The 20746-nt window shown below is 40.8% G+C and overlaps 2 protein-coding genes across 6 annotated transcripts in view; both read right to left on the bottom strand.

The window, feature by feature from the left end:
- The window catches only part of spire1a (spire-type actin nucleation factor 1a), a 37926-nt gene extending 24484 nt beyond the window's left edge, over positions 1 to 13442 (bottom strand). For 2 of the 5 annotated variants that reach the window (XM_049602390.1, XM_049602391.1), the window contains exons 1-2: positions 12923 to 13442; positions 7720 to 7751 (exon numbers count right to left, since the gene is read on the bottom strand). In XM_049602390.1, coding sequence (XP_049458347.1) covers positions 7720 to 7751; positions 12923 to 13268 — 378 coding nt within the window. In that variant the 5' untranslated portion in view covers positions 13269 to 13442. The remainder of the gene's footprint in view (positions 1 to 7719; positions 7752 to 12922) is intronic. The other 3 variants (XM_049602393.1, XM_049602392.1, XM_049602395.1) reach the window with 2 other exon arrangements.
- A 1722-nt stretch (positions 13443 to 15164) lies between these two features.
- On the bottom strand, positions 15165 to 19750 carry si:ch211-215i13.3 (brain and acute leukemia cytoplasmic protein). Its single transcript, XM_049602307.1, has 3 exons — positions 18991 to 19750; positions 18642 to 18766; positions 15165 to 16533 (listed from the first exon to the last, which is right to left on the bottom strand). The coding sequence occupies exons 1-3, from the start codon at positions 19307 to 19309 to the stop codon at positions 16408 to 16410; spliced, it is 570 nt and encodes a 189-aa protein (XP_049458264.1). The 5' UTR covers positions 19310 to 19750; the 3' UTR covers positions 15165 to 16407.
- Positions 19751 to 20746: the final 996 nt, after the last annotated feature.

Below are 20746 nucleotides of genomic sequence, written 5' to 3'. Positions count from 1 at the left end.
TCTGTATCTAAATGTGTGTCACTAGAAACTGCTATGGGATTGTGGTTCTTCTCTCAAATCAGATCTTTGAACTGTCAGCTTTCTATAAATAAAAGAACAAGCACTCAAAATACCAATATCACAAAAGCAGCAACAGCCTCCATTCTGAATTTTCCGACACTAACCTAATCTATTGATCCAATTCTTTCCTGGAGAAAGGCAGGGGTTTTTTTGGTCTTGTACTTTCACCATTTATCAACCATCTCTGTGTGCATCTGATAATCCTGTTCCAGGGCTAAAATAAATATCCTATTCCTTAGTGTCTCATTATGTAACCTTATAATCCATCTGTAGGACAACATGCACTGTAGTAGGCGGAGATTCCCTGCAGCGACAGACAGCACAAGGGGTCTCTTTCATGGGCCACCAGGATGCAAACGTTTACACTGGTCAATAATCAAGCATGGAAAATCCTCTTATATCCATGTGTAATTTAACCAGTTGCATTCGACTAGATTTCCATGTGAGGAACATTTGCTATACTGGCAAGGCATGGGTAGATTTAGCAGTTATTGTTTAAATCCAATTTCCCTGCCAACACAAAATGGCTTGTAATAATTAACTGCTTCATGGCTCAACAGAAGCTAGCACAGAAGGGCTCAATGCATCATTAATTAAAGCACTCTGTACAATAATCTGGTTTATGTTATCCCAGGTTTATGCGTTCCAGAGCATAAACAATGAGAGCTTGGACTCAATTCGCCAAATATACAGTTAAGTCCAGACATAAATGGTTGTAACAAAGAAAAAATACCAGTGGAGGCTGTATAACTCCACCCTGTTACTCCACCAACATGGCAGTGTTGCGACAGCTTTGTGACTTCATATCCAAGAATGACATTAAATCATGAGTTTATGGCAGGTGGAATGGGGAAGACGCATCTTAAGTATCGATAGCCAGGGACCAGGAAAGAGGAGAAATTACAGCTAGGTTTTCTAATCACGCTTCACTATCTCATCTGAAGACTTATGACTTAGAGGAATGAGGCGAGAAGCCAAAGCAGAGGAGCAGGAGGAGGAAGGAAGAAGGAAGGGGAAACATGTATGCAGATAAGCTGTTGGGAAAGACAGCCAGAAAATCCACTGCTGGGTTTCAGGCACAGGCAGAAATGTTTGGTAGCAAACCGCTAATTGAAACCAGGCTCCACCCAGGATAGGTGGAAGCATGCCACTGCTGATGAAACACTCATATGTTCCCATCGCTGTGGTCTTGGCCAACCACAGGTAGCGCAGGAAGTCGCCTACATTTTCAAATGCTCCTTGGGAAATGTAGCAGGATGAGTCACCTGGGTGTCAGTGAAAAAAAAAATAACATCCCGAGTGTGTGTAACACATAAAAAAACTTCTCAAACTCAATTCAAATAGCTCCACTCTCCAGTGGAAGCAACTTTTCTCATGCTCGCCAAACTAATAATGATGCTAATCACTTGCATGACATCACTGCCCGTTCGCCAACAATGAGTTGTTTTATAGTACAGAATCTCGTTCTCACATGAAGACCAGTGTCAGAGGCATCATCTCGAGACTCAATGACGAATAGGAAGAGAATTTTCTACTCATGAATAACGTTTGTCTCCTGAAGGAATGCTGGTTTCATATCAAATCTCCAATGTTGGACCTGTGTAACTCTTAATAAGCATAACTAGTAAATAAAAGCTAACAAACAAGATAAAAGTAAGACTTAAAATGATGGATAAAATTGTACAAATGAATATGAAAACCAAATCCTCGTGCAGGGGACTGTTTTTGTCCACACATGACCTTATTATTGGGTTCACTCAACAAAATTATAGCAGTTTTTCCACTTAACCATTTGAAATGGTCAAGCTGTTCAGTTTGCAAACACTGGCCTTTTGATAACCAAAATAAATAAAGAGGGGCACATAATTTAAAACATCTGTTTGGTCTTATTTTGAGCCAAATAGCTCAAGCTGGCAAGCAAGCAGTCTGGTCTCTCACGAGTATAAATGCTTGCTCTGGTGAGGCTAAAACTCGAGCGGCCTTTGGCTCGATGCTGTGCGCTACTGTCTGAGGGAGTTTTACTGTGTGCTTCTCTCTTAACCAGAACTTCTATTATCTTCTACTATTTTTCCTTCTTTTCCTATGCATTGCATGTTTTAGTTGTAACCTTTGCAGTTTTCCAATCACAGAGCCTTTCATAAATAACAAAAGCTCTTATAAGCTACCACTTTGATTCATACATGGCAAACTGTGAGGACGAATGATCCTGAATCACAAAACTAGGTTGAAAAATAGACAAACATATTTTCAGCTGTATAAGACGGCTCAACGAGCAGGGCAACCGTGATGGAAAAACATCGGTGAGTCAACGAGTACGCACATGGGCAAAGAATGAGCCGTTTGTGTTAAAGAGCATCATTAACGTTCACATAAACACACGAGAGAGGAAAGAGTAAGGCTGATGTGTTGCTGAGTCTTTTAGCACACTGATCAGTTTACACAGAAATACACGTCTAGTTTTCCATTCAATTGAATTGTCCATTTTCATTTGTCGGCAAGTTTGGCATCAACCAGGGATGTGCCTAACAACTTATCTCCGTGATTTTAAAGTTGAATCTTTAACTAGTCCACTAGTCTAACAGCACGAAAACACTCATTAAACAGTCAAACTGAGCACAATTTGTTCAGAAAAAAAAGTGTAAATTTTAAGAGCAATTTGACATTGTTAATCGGGTTTAAATGACTAGTATTTCTGTTGCTGACTAGCGAGGGTAGCAACGTTTAATCAATGAGTAAACTAAACAGGCCCAGTATATAATACAGTTGATGAAAGACATTTGGATCTGCATTATCGCAGGCAACTTCAGATTTAAGAGGACTACTGAAAGCTGTTATCTAGCCTTTCTTATTAAATATATGACAACTAACTGCACAGTTCATGTGAGAACAAAAGTCTGTTTTCTTGCAGACAACAACAACAAGCCTGACATCATTGTTTGGGTTGGAGTTAACACGATCACATTCTTGCCTTTGCAGCTGCAGCCTGAGGCAACACTGTGACCATCTGAGCTGATAAAACAGTCAGCTAAGCAGCCCTGAGCTTTTGCTGCAGTAGTAGAGTAAAGCCATCACAACGCAGACAGTTACATAAGCAGAGCTAAATCTAGAGGTCTTCCACCGCAGGAGCGGATGCTCAGCCTCCTCCAGTCTGAAGAATCACTGTTTGTAGCAAGAAAGAACGCAGTCTTATCTCCAAGTCAAAAACTTTCCAGTCTGATGTGAAGTCATCTGGAAGAACTGAGAAAATGTCACTCTGGATCAAACAGCCATCACTGACACTATGTGGCTTCTTTTCAAGCTCTCACGGTGGCATAAAAGCTGATCCTGGAGATGCAGCTATAGAGAAGAGGATTTCAAACAAAACGCATCTCCAGATAAAACTCCCAAACACTAAGATTACATTTGATACTGTAAAGCATATGTTTTTCACGGTTAAACAGCAAAAGTTCACACTGCAGTTATGTGCCAAAAACACCCTCCCAAAAGCACAAACCTACAGAGTATGGTTTATGTCACTATAGCTGCAAAATAACCTTTACTGAGCTTGACCTAAATGTTGTCAGAATCCCCACAGTGGCTCTCGATGCCAGACAAATCTGATAGGCAGCTGTGACAAAGGAGAAAAATCTGTCTCTTCACACAAAACACATTTGTCTTATTCTTAACACCACACAGGACTTACTGGCAGATACTGGAAAATATCTGTGACAAAAAAGATCTAAAAACCTTGTAAACCTGACAGACTGAAGAGGAAATTCAATTCATCTCTCAGGTCTGACTGAACCAGAAGAAACTCAGAAATAGATTTCTTCTGTGGTGTATATAAATAGAATAAACTGACTCAAATAGCGCAGATTAGTCAATAAATTGCATCCCTGTGGTTTTGTTCTTGCTGTGAAAATCCCTGTATCGGCAGAAAATGAAACCTTACTGTGGGCTGTAATATGAGCCGCACGAATGCTTTTAAGTGAAGCAGTCAATGTCACAAAAATCAATAGACTGATTAAAAGCAGGATGTGAAAATAAGGTCACTGGTGAATGTCAGGCATACAGGGATCAAACTGGATACCAGTCAGACTCAAACGCCACAGACAACTGACCCAAAAAACCCTCACTCATTCAAAAGAATCTGCAGCCATCATTAAAAATTATGTAAAAAATGACGTCTCCTTCTCTGACAATGTGCAGTCTGACGTCAGCGCTGACAAGAAAAAGTCTTTGTAGAGACAGAGCTCATTGCCTGCTGTGACTGGTATACAGGGGGAAGAACACACACACACACATACACTAAACACAGAAGCCTCACACGCAGACACATGCAGTCCCTGTTCAACCAGCTGCAGTGTGGAAGCCAGTACTGTAAACTGTTTGCATGCAAATATATGCACTGCTCCACTGAGTCTTAGCCAAGCTGACAAATGAATCTAACCATCTGGAAAGAGGATAAGTGGGAATGATGGTGATTCAATTTTTACATATGAAACTTAACTTTGACAAGAAAAAACAAGTCCGTGAGTGAACAAGTCTCAAACTTGGGGTATGATGGATCCATACTTTTTGAAGAATGAGAATATAACCCTTCAGACTACTTCCATTAGCTGCCATTTGCTCATGGCCTCACTCATGACTGAAACTATTAGTGTCCATTTCAAAATCTGAGGATTTACCTTGTGCGTAATTCTGGTAAACTAATTGGCATGGCTTAAATTGAGCCACAGGGATCTGAGCAGACCTGGAAAACTGTAGAACCAGTAATGGGATACTGCAACTAATCTCACCTTAGTTTTCAACTTAGGACAAACTGGGTTAAGCCTGTCATTAAGGCTACAACAGAAGGTCCAAGTCTCAAACTCTTCACCTCAAAGAAACATTTACAACTTGACATGAAGGTGACAACAAAACACCATGAGAGAAAAGCTTGCTTGTGACCAGTTTAAGTAACAAATTGGTATCTTGTTTGGTATCACTGAAGCTTATCCCAACACAGGTTCTGTGGTGTACAAGAGCCAAAGTGGGTCAACTCTACGCAAGCTGGTGATTAGCTCCAAAAGACTGAAGAGTCTAGAAGCAGAGAGGAGTATGAGCGAGTGACACTGGCTAATTGCCTAGTTGGCTGACTCACTAACACAAGGAACTGATACACAATGTCAAAACATGAGGGACACAAGACTACGGCCAAAATGTGACCAAGAGTGAGAGGCCTGCTGTGTATCATCAGTCAAAAGGGACAAACTGTGTCCATGTGTACTGCCCACTAAATCAATTTTACTGAATGATCCGAACAGAACTAGGTCAAGGAAGAGCACCGTGGCAGAGTTATAGTTCCAGTTAATGTTCCTCTCAGAACCTTAAATTACATTAAAGGAATACTTTGCCTTTTTTTAACCAGTTTTCTATCATAGCATTGTGGGTAGTATCTGTAAAGCTACTATTGTAAACTTACTTTCATCTTACCATCTTTCAGATGCCTGCCAACCCGGCACAAAGAGCTCCTCTCTTTCTCTCTCTCAAACTCAGACCAAACTATAAAACTAGGCAGTTCTAATCAAAAATAAACAACGAGAATGTTTTCAGAAACATATTTTACCAATTAACTGTAATTTGAGATCATTTGTTACCAGTCTGCCACCAAATTGTTTCCTATGTCAAAACGAACAAGCTCACATTACAGGAGCATTTATCAATCTGGTGAGGCACAAAGTGTTCTTGTAGTTGTAGGTTTTCTACCTCTTGAGCAGAAGTGAATGCCTCTGTCATATTGCACCAATTTCTAAAGTATTTACATCTTTCTACAATGTTTTATGAAAAGACCATCTTTGCAGTAGTGAAATACTTCTTTAATCTTTTTTTTTAAATATCACATGGGACAATTAAGATAAAACTGTCTACAGCGATGCTATCGGCTCTGCTGTGAGGCCGCTATGCTTTGAGCTAAATGCTAACATGCTTACATTTAGCAGGTATAATGTCTACCATGTTCACCATCTTTGTTTAGCATGTCAGCATGCTAATTAAATTTAATTAAATTAGCAGTAAACACAAAGTACAGCTGAGGGTGAATGTCATAAGTTTTTGCAGGTTACTGGTCATAAATGGGGACCATAAATGTCTTTATCAAGTTTAACAGGAATCAATCCAGTAGTTGCTGAGATATTTCAGTCTAGACCAAAATGGTGGACAGACTGACAGCCAAACATTGCTATTGTTTTTAGCATGATTTGGAAAAACAAGCCATTGACTGTATCAGAGAGCTCAAACAAGTGACTATATCTGTGGTTAAGCTATCAATCCATAAAACTAAGAAACAGAAAGACATTTTTTAAAACTCGACATTTCCTCAAGGTTTAGCCATGCCATCACTTCTGAGGAACTGCTGATCGCCTCAAATAACCATTGTGCAAGATGTTATGCATTTCTGAGGCAAACACACCCTGTTTATTCACAAAGCCAATGATGCATGGATCAGCCCAGTATCAAGTAGCAAAACATAACGCTAGGGCGTCGGTGGCGTAGTGGTAGAGCAGGTGCCCCATGTACAAGGCTGTTGCCGGAGCGGCCCGGGTTCGACTCCAGCCTGTGGCCCTTTGCTGCAAGTCTCTCCCTCTCTCTCTCCCCCCTTCACACCTCACTATCGTATCAATTAAAGGCAAAAAATGCCTTAAATAAAAATATCTTTAAAAAAAAGTAGCAAAACATAGCGCAAGAACAAGAAAAGGAGGAGAGGAAGGGACTATCAGCTGAGGCTGAGGAATTCCATTTCTAACTAAGCCATGCAAAGACACTCACATACTGTGCATGCCTGTGATCACATGAACTACAAGACAAACATGTAAAACGATCAGACTGCTCTGCTCAGAGTTGACAGAGGACTCTCTGTGTAATTAGTCTGTGTACACATCACGAAGCTGTGAGAGAAACTTCTCCTCCCAGGATTGTACAGTGTACCTTGCCTGGCCAAACACACACTGGACATATGACCTCTCCACAAGGTTTTGGTGATGAATGGTGCAGAGAGTAATGCTTTTATGAACAAAAGGACAAGAAGTCGTGGTCGCTTTTAAGTGCTCGTCTGCATCAGAGTGCAGCAAACACAATGACTAAAGAACAAAGTAGAGAGTGCATTTTGTGTAGCGCTCATTCCCACTCAAACGTGTTTAGTGCATCACAGGTCAGGGCTCAATCTCTGGGACAAGCAGATTTCTACCACTTCCTAAAGTTAATAAAGAGGCCCTACACACAAGAAAAGATCACAACTTCAACCAATATTGATAATCGGTTAATGTTAAATGTCTTCCTGCATTGGCTCAATAACAAGGAAATATTTTTCTCAAGGCCAGCGTCAACAATATTGCAGCACAGCGGCCACACCAGCCTACTTGTGGTGGAATTGTTAACAAGTGGTGGGCAAGCTGTGAAAAACAGATTCTGAAATAGTTTTGTATGTGTTTGCATGATTAAGCGAACTAAATAATGCATGACGGTTGTGGAGTGAAAAGAAATCTGATAACTGAATTAACATTCATTCAATAACAGCACATTCTGTCTTGATGGGAAATAAAACTAAGGGATTGTAACTAATAGCAAAGCACTCTAGCAGTGCGCTGAAAAGGAAAACTTATTTTTAAAACTGAGCAATGGAGACTGTAATGTGAAACTCACCTCTAATGACGTGGGGGCCGGTTGGTATTTATCTGTAATGACAGAAGATTGAGAGTTATTCACACTCATAAACACTGTGGACAGTTATTAATTGTGCAAACACACCCTCTGAATTATTCATGTGCATCTTGTGTACAATTAAGCAACACATCTTTAAAGGCAGAGAAAACACACACCTCACACAGCGTTACAAAACATTAATTATTAAATGTGAGAGCGGAGAGGAGACTGTGTAGAGGGAGCGTGATTACTCGACAGCGCTGAAGTCGACTGTAAAACTACTGAGTGAATAAATGATTATGTTTTCTCTGCAGTCACTGCACACTGCCTGAGGCAAATGGAGGTGTCAAAACCTGCCACTGGGGACTGGCTACACTGATATGACTGCTCCCTCATACTCAAGAGAAAGACATTGCCCTCTATTCACCATTTCCATGGAAACCCCTCTGAAATGAAAAACACCCTCAACCTTGATCATGCCCTCTTACATACACTATAAACCTTTTCCTAACAGAACAACAAATCACAGGAACCTAAATGGACAGGAAAAACCTGAAGTTTCTCTTTCCCCTACTGACAAAAGCTTATACGAAAGCTTTGATAATCTTATCTCTTGTTCTATTAATGGCCTTTCCAGCACAGCTTTACCTCTGGATTTGACGTAAGAGCTCAGAAGTACAGTCTTTCCCACACTGAATAATTACATGCACTTTAAAGTTTGACAGCTAATCACTAACACGTACGGTGATTGGCACACAGAATAACTGCCGATAAGAGTAACATCAGAGGTGAAAGTACAAATACAGAGATATATCTGCAGACTTTAACACCAGTCCAGAGAGTAAAATTAGGCCATTGCATATAAATGAGACACTTGGCCAGATGTGTGATGTCTCTGAATGCTAATACAAGTGCCATTTCAGTTTAAAACTTATCAGTTGAGGAAGTCATTGAGCACTTTTCAATTAAATGGGACTACTCTGACTGCTGTGGCTGCATACTACTGCATTTTTTCCCCACATGGGCCTTTAAAAGAATACCTCTTCCACAAAATAACCATTTCTGTATCAATTAGTCATGCTGTGAAAACTGTTTCTTGCACGTCTCCAAGGAAAACAGAAAACATATTGCTTTACTGATTGAAAAGCAAATCTATATCAAAACATCTGTCTACGAACTGTCACACAACTTACTACTGTGTAATCCAAGTCTCATTTATCCAGTTGCATGCTCAGTACTTTCCAAACACATTCACTTTTGCTAAAACCATACCGTTTGAAACTGAAATGAAAGTGAAGCTAATCTATGCGCTCTTCAAAGCCTGACACCGATGCTAAGGTTTGTGGGCAAAAATTAAAGTGTTTGGGAAGTACCTAGCACATGACAGGATAAATGAGACTTGGATTATACTGCACGAGTTGTGTGAGAGTTGAACCCTTTTTCCACCATCATTAGCGCATGTATGTGGGTATTTTTTAAATGCCGGAAAACCCATTAAAAAAAAAAATAGTCCATAGAATCCTTTCCCACTGCCTGTAGACTAAGCGGCAGACGAGTATGCCTTTTTTTCTGTTGTGTCATGGTTTACATCCCGCATGGGCCCTAGTAAACAGAAGAAAGCAGTATGGAATCTCTCAAACTCAGTGGTGACTACATTTTGATGATGTTTTAGCGCTGCTTGGACAGAGACAGGCAGTATTTTGTGGCGATCTGTTATTGCATTGTGAGGGCAAAGGAGCTAAAAATTAGTGTGTTCACCCAGGTGTTATATATTTCTGTAACTGCCAACCGAAGCCAATAGGAATTGGAGCCAACGAATACCTGTGCGTACTGCAGAGTGACCTGTGCCTGGGATGATTGCCAATGGTAACGTTTCCCAATAAATTCAAAGTTGTTAGTGGAATTTTTGGCAACAAAAGTTTTCTTCACAAATTCAAGGTGTCCACCTGATTGACAAACAGTTCTTCAGTGGGTAAGTACTTCTTTACAGAGACATTTACGGGAAATACTTGTTTCAAAGTGTAGCATGATTCTGCGTAGATCACTATGAATTACAGCCGACAGACGGGAGGAAAAAAAATAAACAGCCATCCACCAACGCTCATCTGGGGAACACTGGCTCCTCTGTTTGTCCCAGCCAAGAAGCGATGGCTTGGCCAGGGCCCTCGTCTCTCCTAGAGCGAGTAAGTCACAGTGGACATATTTGGAGCAGCGTGCAGTGTCACCCAGACTATCCTATTCAGAGAAATATCAGCCTCTGTGCTGGTGAGAAAAGGGGTTCACAAAGAATGTTATACAGATGGGTAGATGTAAGGTTTTTCTACCAGAATGAAATTTTCAGAAGTTTTATTTTTTATTCATGACTGACCTTCATTCTAAAAAATAAATACAGAAGTGATGTTACATCCTTATTTATACCCATCCACTGACATAAATAACCAAATCAACTCTATGAGTAACACTCCAGGTAAAAACTGCGTGCATCAAATCAACTAAAAAAGGAAAAAATCCCCTGCACTGTGTGTATGAATCATTGGAAATCTTGGGGTAGACAAGTGTCTCATCTTGATGCAGCATTCAGGCTTCATTCAGGCCCAAGGCAACATGGAGTGGGAGTGAACATATTCTTCCCCATGCTCCGTGTGAATTGATCTGACTGCAGAGTGCAGACTGTATATGCGCTGCTTATTACTCGGATTCTGTTTACCATGCGGCGCAAAAATGCAAACGACATCTTGATACAAGTAGTAAGAAAGGAAGAGTGACTTGAAGGCCTCAGTGTTTGTGGTCTGGTTGCTGGCCAAATAATGTCACCTTGTCCCTGACTCATGTACAGACTGCACAACCATTGATTTTCTGCTGGGGTGACAACTTCAAAAAGGGGCAAACGAGCCACTGGAAGCCTAATCGGTCTCACGTCTCTCTCATTGCCAGCCCCAATAAGAATCAGGACAGAGCTGAGGCTGAGCTGGCCCAAAATACCTCAGCCACCAGCCAGAGGAGCAGCAAAGGACTCTGTCGTAATCTCCAAACTCATCTGCAGTCAAGACTTCTGAAGTCTGTGCATCTAATCATCACATTTACTCTATTTTTAGCAGCGTCAAGACTCTCAGCAGTCTGTTTATACTGAGAGTGTAATTTCCACACACAGCAAACATTACTGCACTGGCTCAATAAATATGCTGAGTTGAGAGAGGGCTGGACTGAGGGGGTTTACAGGGGAGGGAGAAAAGAAGCAAGGTGGCTAATAGGTTCCCAGGAGAGACAGAATATAACCTCTGTGCCTGAGGCTACACTGACAGCCACACCTCCTCCTCCCACACCCAGGTTTATCTCTCACGTATTAATGGAATGCAGTTAAAGGAATACTTTGCTGATTTTTAACCAGCTTTGTATCATAAAAACGTGGGTAGTGTGTGTAATGAACTACGGTAAATTTCCCTCCTTCTTATAGAAGCAGACCAAGAGAGAGACCCACCCCTCTTTCTCTCACTCACATTCAGACCAAATATAGATCAAACTGTACAACTAGGCAGCACTGATCAAAAATAAATCAAGATTCTGTTACTACATTGGCTATTTTATGCCTAAAAGGTCTTGAGAAACACATTTTAGTGTACTGTTTGGCTGCAGTATGAGAATTTGTGAACAGGTAGAGGGTGCCTTGCCTTTCCTTTCTCACCTAAAATATTTTTTAGAAACCTATTTTCACTGTAATTTGAGATTGTACCACTTGGCCACCATATTGTTTGCTGTGTCAAAATGGCCAAGCGCACATTACAACACCCATCAGCAAGAGTGTTTAGTGGTCTGGTGTGACGCAGTGCATTGTCCTTGTTGTACGTTTTATACCTCTTGAGCAAAAGCAAACGCCACAGCCCTTTTCCTTTGTTTTCTCTGGTCATGTAGCACCAAATTCAAACAATTTGCATCTTTATGCTGCACAGACAGCCCAGTTCAAGACTAGCTTTCCAGCAGGCTTTAAGACACTAAGTCTGTAACATCTTTGTACACACCTGAACTGGTTTAATGGAAGAGGCCTTGCAGAAGTTCCTTTGAAATAGTGGAGACCCACAGTAATGGCAGTTTTTCCACTAGGTGACTGCGCTCAGCTAGTGTCAGGTACATTAGGACTGAAACTTATTATTTATCAACTAGTTTGGTCTATAAAATGTCAGAATATAGTGAAAAGGGTCCTCATATTGCTTGTTTTGTTCAACTAACAGTCCAAAACCAAAAAGTATTAATCTTAATATCACAAAAATAAGCAAATATATGCAATGAGCAGCTGGTGTGAGTGACATTCTGGATGTTTTTTGCTTAAAGGATTGTCAAGATTGTTGCAAATTAATTTTCTGTCAATAGACTGATCAACGCATCAATAAATTGCTTCAACTCTGAGGTAAATAGTCAAGGTGGAACACAACCCTACCACAAGTGAGTGGCTCTACTGTATGCAGCCCATGTGCATGCAAGCTTCCACCTTACTATTTTACATATTAAAACGTGTTTCCATCCCCCTCAGGTGCATGCAGCCCACACCAAGCATCTGCTCCAACACTTCTATGTATCTGTGACCTCACCTAATGTCACAACATAAATAATGAGGCTGTTAGCAGCAACGTGAGTCATCTGTATTTGGCTTTTGTCCAGTATTCCACTGTAGCCCTTGATGCTGACTATATAGCTTTGCTCTGGACTGGGCCCAAGGTGCTATGCAGTTTGAATCCATCACATGGTTCATTGTTTACTGTAGCTAACTGACCGCTGCAGGAGCATGATTTCAAACACAAATCCACAGCAGCCTGTCTGAGCCAGCCCTGCTAACACACCCGTTTGAATGAAGCAGCAATGTAAGCCATGTTTAGGATGTAAATATTAGATTGTGTTGTGAACAACACAATTCTCTCTGTTATAATTGATGATACAGCTTCCTCTGTGTTTTTGATCCCCTGAAGCTATGCAGTGATCTGTGATGTATATTTAATAATCGCATGGGGCGTCTGTAAACAAATTCACCACATGGCTGGAAGCAGACAGCCACAACAATATGGCCTCTTTGTAGGGATGCTCCGTCGGTTTGTGAGTGATGTGAAGGAAAATGCTTCATTGTCGGCAGCCTGCTGGGATATCAGTGTGTGTCGTTTAAACTGCGCAGTAACTCAAAATGTTTCCCCGACACCTGGCTGCTCGGCTCGTTTACCTGTGCTGTCTTCAAAGTGCAGTTTCACAGTCCCGTCTCTCCCGATCCACACATCCCCGGGTCCCTCAATCCTCCTCGGGCAGCCGACGGCGGACGCACCGGCGGACGTGGAGCTTTTCCTCCGGTGTTTCTGCGCTAAAGTCCGACAACACTGATAACACACAGCCCATGCCTGCTCCTCGTTTATCGGCTGGTTGTACAGTGTGAGTATTTCTTCCAAGGAGACGTCCGCGGCGCCCTCGCTGCAGTCCATGTTCACGTCCCCGCTGTTCATATCGGCGGAGAAATCCCGGAGAATCGTCGGCGAAGTCAACATCCCTTCGTCAGTCCCCGGTCGCTTGGCCATCCTCACCTCATCATAACCGCACAATTTAAAGATAAAAAACGAAATAAAGCAAATTGTTCAGAGTCCCTCGGTCAGACGTTAACCTCTCAATCAAATGATATGTCCCCGGTGTGAACGGAGAGCACCAACGGTTCACTGTGACCGACAGTTTGTTAGCTGTCAGCTGGTTCCGCGTGGTCTCAGTGCCCGCCGGTTTACTGCGCATGACGCCTCCATGCGTCATTTTGTAGTCCGCCATCAGGTTTTGTAGTCCAGATTCCGTAATAATAAAAAAAAATACAGTATATTGGAGTGTCCCTGAGGTCACACCATACACTGTAGTGGTGAATGCTTTAGCTCATGAGGTGGAATGTAACTGAATTCAAAATGGCGTTCATTCGCAAAAAACAGATTAAAAATTATTAAAGGGACAGTGCGTAGGATTTAGTGGCATCTAGTGGTGAGGACTGCAGGTTGCAACAAGCTGAAATTTCTCCCATTAGGATTCCTTCCATGATTATTGTTCAGGAGGTTTTGCCAGGAGCTGAATTCTCTGCAGAGGTCTCTGCCTCTATAAAACAAATGTACCAGGTGATTAAAACCTGTTCAAATGCTGAATAACTACTGTGGTCGACACGGAAGTGGAAGGGCCCTGTCGAGAGTCAGTGTTTGGTTTGTTCATTCTGGATGACTCTAGCAAGAATTTTTAAAAACATATTTATAAAAATTATCATTATATACAATATCTTATGGGGGAAAAAAACAACACCAGTTTGACCAATAGGCTTTTCTAGTGGTTCTCAAACTTTTTTTGGCATGCCCCCAGAGGTATAAACAAAAGTTCATGCTCCCGAACCATATATCTATAAAACAATCATTAATAATAACTAGGGACGCAACTAATAAAAAAGATACACACTGAATTAAGTTAATTAAAGGTCAGCACAGTATCATCAATCTCTTGTTTATTTTCCCTAGACAAATCTTATTTGTGTCACTCCATATTTTTCCCCTGCTTGCACCTACAGTGGCTCTATGCCATCCTAAGACTCAGCCCACAGAACTACTAGGCTATTCCCTGGAGTGCAAAAAAATACAATAAATTTGGAAAATAAATAAAAGCCGAATTATCTGGTTTTGCAAGTGAACCCTGCACTAAAACTTTAAGGTACTTCATTTCATTGTATGCTGCTTAGTACTTCTGCTCGACCACTTTTTTTGGCAGCTGTAATTACTGAATTTTTTTTTTTAATTTATTTTATTTATTTATTTATTTATTTGCATTACTATTTACACAATTCCCCCAAAGTAAACAACTTGACAACACAGACATTCTAAATGGTACCCTTTGTATCTCCTGTTGGCATGTTTGTTAATGCAGTAGCTGATTAAGAAATAGGATGTATAGTTTTTTTGGCAGCTGACAAGGAAGCCATAACAGATAAGGATTTTTCTCATCTGATCTTATTTTACCAAACTTCGCAAATTAAGATTTTAGGCCTGGTAAGCATAAAAATGTGTTGTGAAAATATAATGTACTGTTAAATATTAATTTTCCCAACAGTGGTAATCACATACTTTTCCACATCTACAACATTAAAATTGTGCTTACATGTTAATGCATCAGTTAAAATAGTCAATTATTAAATACAATAAATATAATAATATAACACTAAACACTAGGCCCAATTTTATGTTTGAAACTTTAACTGCTAAAACTCAAAAAATACTTGTTTTTAAATGCAGGACTTTTACTTGTAATTCAGTACATTTTTGCAGCAATATTTCCACATTTAATCAAATAAAGAATATTCGTATGTCTTTCACCATTGCTTGTTTTTAATATCAAGCTGTGCTCAGCACTTGGTAAATAACATAAAGCAACATATATATTGGCTTATTGATTTAGGTCAATTAATTCTGCTTTTGTCTTTGCCTGGAGCTAACGGGAAATGACTGCACATATCACGTTTTTCTGGGTTTCACAACTTAAGAAGCTGACAATTTTAATTCAAAGAAGAAAAGTGATGTAGATCCTGTGTGTCAAAATGTTGTTTCCAGTCACAAAAGTTGGTCTGTAAACATCTCAGCATTATCATCTCAGTGAACTCTTGACAAGTAACAGTTATCATAAGCATAAAATGTCAGTTCAGACAGGTTTTCTTAAAGACTCCAGCTGATCAACAACACCATCTGCTGGTCATAACTGTCACTCTGCTCATGAACCATCTTGAATGCACTTCTCAGTGCAGTTTTCCATTGTCACATGTACCAAATAAGCAAAAAGTTTTATTTCTGACAGCTTGCTTTTGATAATGTTTAGGCAGAGACATTTTGCCATCAGCGCTGAATCAATTTGAGATTGATTAAACATGCAGATCAGTGTAAGCCACACAAATGACTCATCGTTAAAATATATTGTGGTAAATAATAAGGTATAACTTCATATAACATAAAAGAAGATGCAAGAGAACACATAATGCTGAACAGAACAAACTCTCAAAGTGAAAACAGGAGCAGTTCAGATGAATTGTAGGCACATGCGGGTGTGTTTGTTTTTTTATCTTGCAAAGGCTGGAGAAGACAGTCTTCAGCCCTCAAGCGTCAAACCTCCAAACCTCAGTTTCTAAACAGCACTTCAGGGTCTTTTAAATGAAAATAATTTACAGCATGTTTGAGGTTAAACAGCATTGTCATTGTTTTTCATTCACAAAGAAAAAAAGAATATACTTGCACAAAGAACTGAAGCAAATTCTTAAGGAAGGCCTCACACAGAAAACATTTGATGTGCAGATTGTGATTATCATGTGCATACTGGACAGCCTGTTCTTGTTTTCTTCAAAGTTGGCTTAACACAGTGACTCATTCCCTGACCGGCAACTTAAGCATGGGAGAAAAGCGTGGTGGAGAGTGGGAGCACTATTTGTGATCCACCCTCTGCTTCACTTCACGCATGCATTTGCAATGGCACAACAAAGATGCAGCATCCCAAGATCTTTGGATGGAAACATTATGCAAGTGCTTATGTTGTAAACCACTGAGATTGACAGCCAAGGTCTCGCAAACATCATCCCCACACTTCTGTATATCACTGTCCCATCTTTTGGTGAACTTCTCACAGTTCCGGCCATCTCCCTCTCTGCAGAGTCATGGCTTTTCTTCATCTTTCATCACACACATTACCAGATTCGGCGTCTCCACTACTGTTGTTATTGACAGGCTGCCCATCCTTAGACAAAGCGCTGGCCTCTTTTGATGCCCTCCTTTTGGACTCACGAGTGGTTTGCTGTGAAAAGATGTAAGAGTATTGAATGTCACGTCATTTAAATGTCACCACACCGGACAGAGAGCGAGTGGGCAACGATGGCCAACTGAGACCTGAGTCACTGAAGCCCTGCACACAAGAGGAAGGTTAAATTAATACAAACACAATAGTCTATGTTTCTGTGTTGCTGAAAATGTCATTTGTTTGGTCAGAAGAATTGATTTTTCATATCTTTTTGAAATGTTAAATGAGTTTTGTACAGACAAACAAAACATTTGTAACTCAGCCCCCAATAGTGACAATGAAATTAAAACATGCTCTTTCTATCCGTTATTCATGAGTATTAGAGCTTACACATTTACATCCATACATCCATCCATTTTCATCCACCTATCCAGGGCCAGGTCGCGGGGGCAGCAGGCCGCGCAAAGCACCCCTGATGTCCCTCTCCTCACCAACACTTTCTAGCTCCTCCTGTGGGACCCCAAGGCATTCTCAGGCCAGATGAGATATGTAATCCCTCCAGTGTGTTCTGGGTCTTCCCCAGGGCCTCTTACCAGTTGGACGTGCTGCACCAAACCACCGACCACCAACCACACTCCATTCTACCCTCACTCATGAACAAGACCCCGAGTTACTTGAACTCCCTCGCTTGAGGCAGTACTGTAACTCTCCCCCAACCCAGGGGGATTGATTTATGATTTTTTTTTTTTGTTTGTTTGAGTGACACTTTGCAAATAAAGGCGATAGGGGACCCCTGACAATTTGGGCCCCTGTGCCTCTGAATGGTGGACCTATTCAGTAATCCATCCATGCACACACTAAAATCAGTTAGTTTTTGATTGTGAATCAAAAATAAAATTAGCAGCACTTTTTGTTTGCATAAACATTAAAATAACAGCATACCCAACACCTTCTGTGAACATATGAAAACTATATAAAATGTGCATTAACATTAAAGATAGCCTGTCTTTTAAATGTGTGCTCCAGGGTCTGTGTCACTGAGGACAAGAAGCCAGTAGAATCTCTGGGTTTGCCTGCTGCACGCCCACTCTGTAAACTAGGGAATAGCAAAACAAACCCACGTTGTGCACGCTGCACCTGCAACTCAGAGACTGTTGCAATCTTTGGTTGATGCTGGACAGTATTTACCGTGAGTTTTTCAAAGTGTAGCAAGCAAACACAGCTTTAATGATGAAAAAACATTGAAACAATAATACCTGCTGTTAAGAATTTTACTGTGGTTTCATCCAGAATGACAATCAAACATCGTTATTGAGATACTGCCGAACATAAAGTGTAAATATGCTCTGTCAGTAGATGCACACAAAGCCTCTTATTTTTAATTGTCTCTATCAGTCTTGTTTTTGTCTTTCTGTAACACGTGAGACAATAGTGAAAACTACAGTTATAATTTCCTATGTTTTAACTCCTTGTTTTATCCGATCACCAGGAAAACACAAAGGCATTTCACTCGAGTCCACTGATTCACCAGGAAGTGACAGCCCACACACTTATTTAAGAATGCAACATTTAATCTTAATTTAATTTTTGAGTTGTTTCTTTTATTCAATTATCATAAACCCCAAATAGTGTCAAATATGACCAAGAAAAGCAGCAAATCCTCATATTTCTTCAAAAGAGTCTGCCTGTTTTTAATTTTTTGTTTCAGCTCTGCATCTTTGTGAATAGAGCAGTATACAATATGTAAAACTTGTACCCCAGTACTGCACTGCATAATATACAGTTACACTGACATGTACATATATACTGTAGGATCTACAGTGTCAGTACTGTGGGTGTTGTTGTGTAGTCTATATTTTTATCCTCCTGAGCCTGGGATAACTTGGTTCCTATCTCTGCGAACATGTCTCATCTTGCTTCTCAGATCACAAGACAAATACCTGCCAGCTGCTCTTTCTTCCCTAAAGCCTTCACATTTTCTTCTCCAGTCACTATGGGCTGCCAACAAAAGCAAGTTAGATTAAGAAGTGTGCTATCATAAGCCAGATTCCTCTTTAAGTTGAAGATTCTGCAGAGCAGCCTGACAGAAGAACTGCACATGAGAAGTCATGTAAACAGTCGGGTACAAGACATGATGCTGCCTTAACATGACCAGAGGCACCTACTTCAGTCAAGGAGCGTCTGGGTCTCCTCTGGTGGTTGGAGCCAGTGGATGTGAGGGCCTGCTTCCCACACTGGGTGCCTGTGTTCACCATCCTCTTCTCCCTCAGGCTGGCCTCCAGAGCTTTACCTTTGGACAACAGTTTGGGATATTATCATGTGAAACACAGCCAGATTCTTGCCCTGGCTTCAACATGAAGACAATGACAGAGGTAGGAAACTGCTCTGTCAGGGAGTTGACAGCTGGTGTTTGGAGTCTTGTGAATCCTGCATCTCACTGGTGTGGCTGTAGTGTAGCCTATTACAAACGCAATGAGGGATGTTGCAGTAAAAATAGATAAAGCGGAGGCTTACTGTTTGCTACTGGCAGAGAGGTCTCCACGTCCGTGTTGGTAAGCCACGTCGATTCCGTTTCTCTGGTCCAGCTCTCATGGTACCTCGGCTCGATGATCGCATCCGCCCGACTCCCTCCACAACCCATCGGGACAATCATCCAGGGCAGGTGCAGCTGACACGGGCTAAACACGGCTCGGTTTGTCTCACAACAGCCGCTGCATCCTCCCCGGATCTCTACTACTGCAGCTCCATCCGTGGCTCCGTCTCCATCATCAGCCCGAGCTGCTGCTGCTGCTGGTGGATGCTGCTCTCTCCACAGACAGCAGCTGACCAGCATTACCACACACTGTGTGCGTCATCCATCTGCATCCATCCTGAGTGCTCATAGGCTGAGAGGAGCATCAACTCCAGATCGTCATCATCATGCAAATATGCAATTACACCAGTCAGAATCACTCTAACGCTTTACTTCAAGTAGCCTACCCCTATTTACAAACATTTGATAACTAAACATTTAATCATTCAAAAATAATGCAGTTGTGTGCAGCTGTGAGAACTTGTTTGGGTTCATTCGCAAATAATTGTAACTGCTCCTATTAAAACACCTTCTTTTTTTTACTATATTGTGATATATTAGCCCATGTTTTAGCAGCCTCCACTTATGTGACTTCTGGTTGTTGACAAGTACATAAGGCTAATAAACACATAGTGTGTATAAACCATTTATCAAGTGTTAATAAACTACTTGTAAATGCTACAGGGCAACTTAAAGCAAAGTCTTCCTACTGTACAGTTAGTTATGTTTATAAAATGTTTTTACTCTTGAACTGTTATGAATAATTATCAGTAACTACAACTAAAATTAAAAAGAATCACAAGACTCAAAATTCAGACCTGTTGTCCTCATTCATGGACACTTTTTTGTGCCATCTAGTGGTAGCAAAAGCACAATACACTAATCCATGTAAAAACAAGATGGCAGCCATCTCTGCCAAGTCAGTCTGCAGCCAATCCCGAAACAAAAGTGGACAAGATACAAAACCTGATCAGATTTTATGGCCGAAATTTGTTAATCTATGATTAATAGCATTTGTAGTTTGATATGGCAACACATTTGACCAATTTTAGCAACAGTAATAACACCTGTTAAGTAGGTAGCAGGAGGTTATGCTCACGTGTGAGGTCTGGTCTCAAATTATATTTCATGATGGTAAATGCAACTCTGTAAAATCAGTGCCTTTTACTGTCACCATGTAATGTGCTGACAGTTAAAACCACATTCTTCAAACATTGAACCATCCAATCCACACAATAATAAATAAATAAATTAGTGTTATAGGTTAAAAAACTACACAGTCAGTGTGTTTGTGAATATTGGACATAGAGTGTAGTAATTACACTCATGATGGTAAAGGCACCTCTTAAACAAATGCCAATTGAAAAGAGATATCTGTCATTAAATTACACAAGTATTCACTGGGTCAGAGTTTGGTTCAATATATAAATTTCTTCAAGACACCCCAAACAACACATTTGTTCACAAAGGATCTCTGATGAAAGCTGGACAATCCCCAAATTGTTCGCTCTGCCATCAGGGAGTTTCTGCCACATTTTTGCATATGGTATGGGAACATGTGTGTCCCTTCATGTCTGTCAGATAGTATAGAAAACTCTGAACCATGCTTACACTTCAAGAATGACGAGTATAGCTAGCTGGCCTAACAGCAGCCCAAAAAATTGCTCTACTTTGGCAGGCCTTGCATTCATTGCAAAG

Source organism: Epinephelus fuscoguttatus, linkage group LG17, assembly GCF_011397635.1.
Source record: "Epinephelus fuscoguttatus linkage group LG17, E.fuscoguttatus.final_Chr_v1".
NCBI classification, from domain to species: domain Eukaryota; kingdom Metazoa; phylum Chordata; class Actinopteri; order Perciformes; family Serranidae; genus Epinephelus; species Epinephelus fuscoguttatus.
The sequence above is the reverse complement of the archived record's forward strand: the minus strand, read 5'-3'. Positions and strand labels throughout refer to the sequence as shown.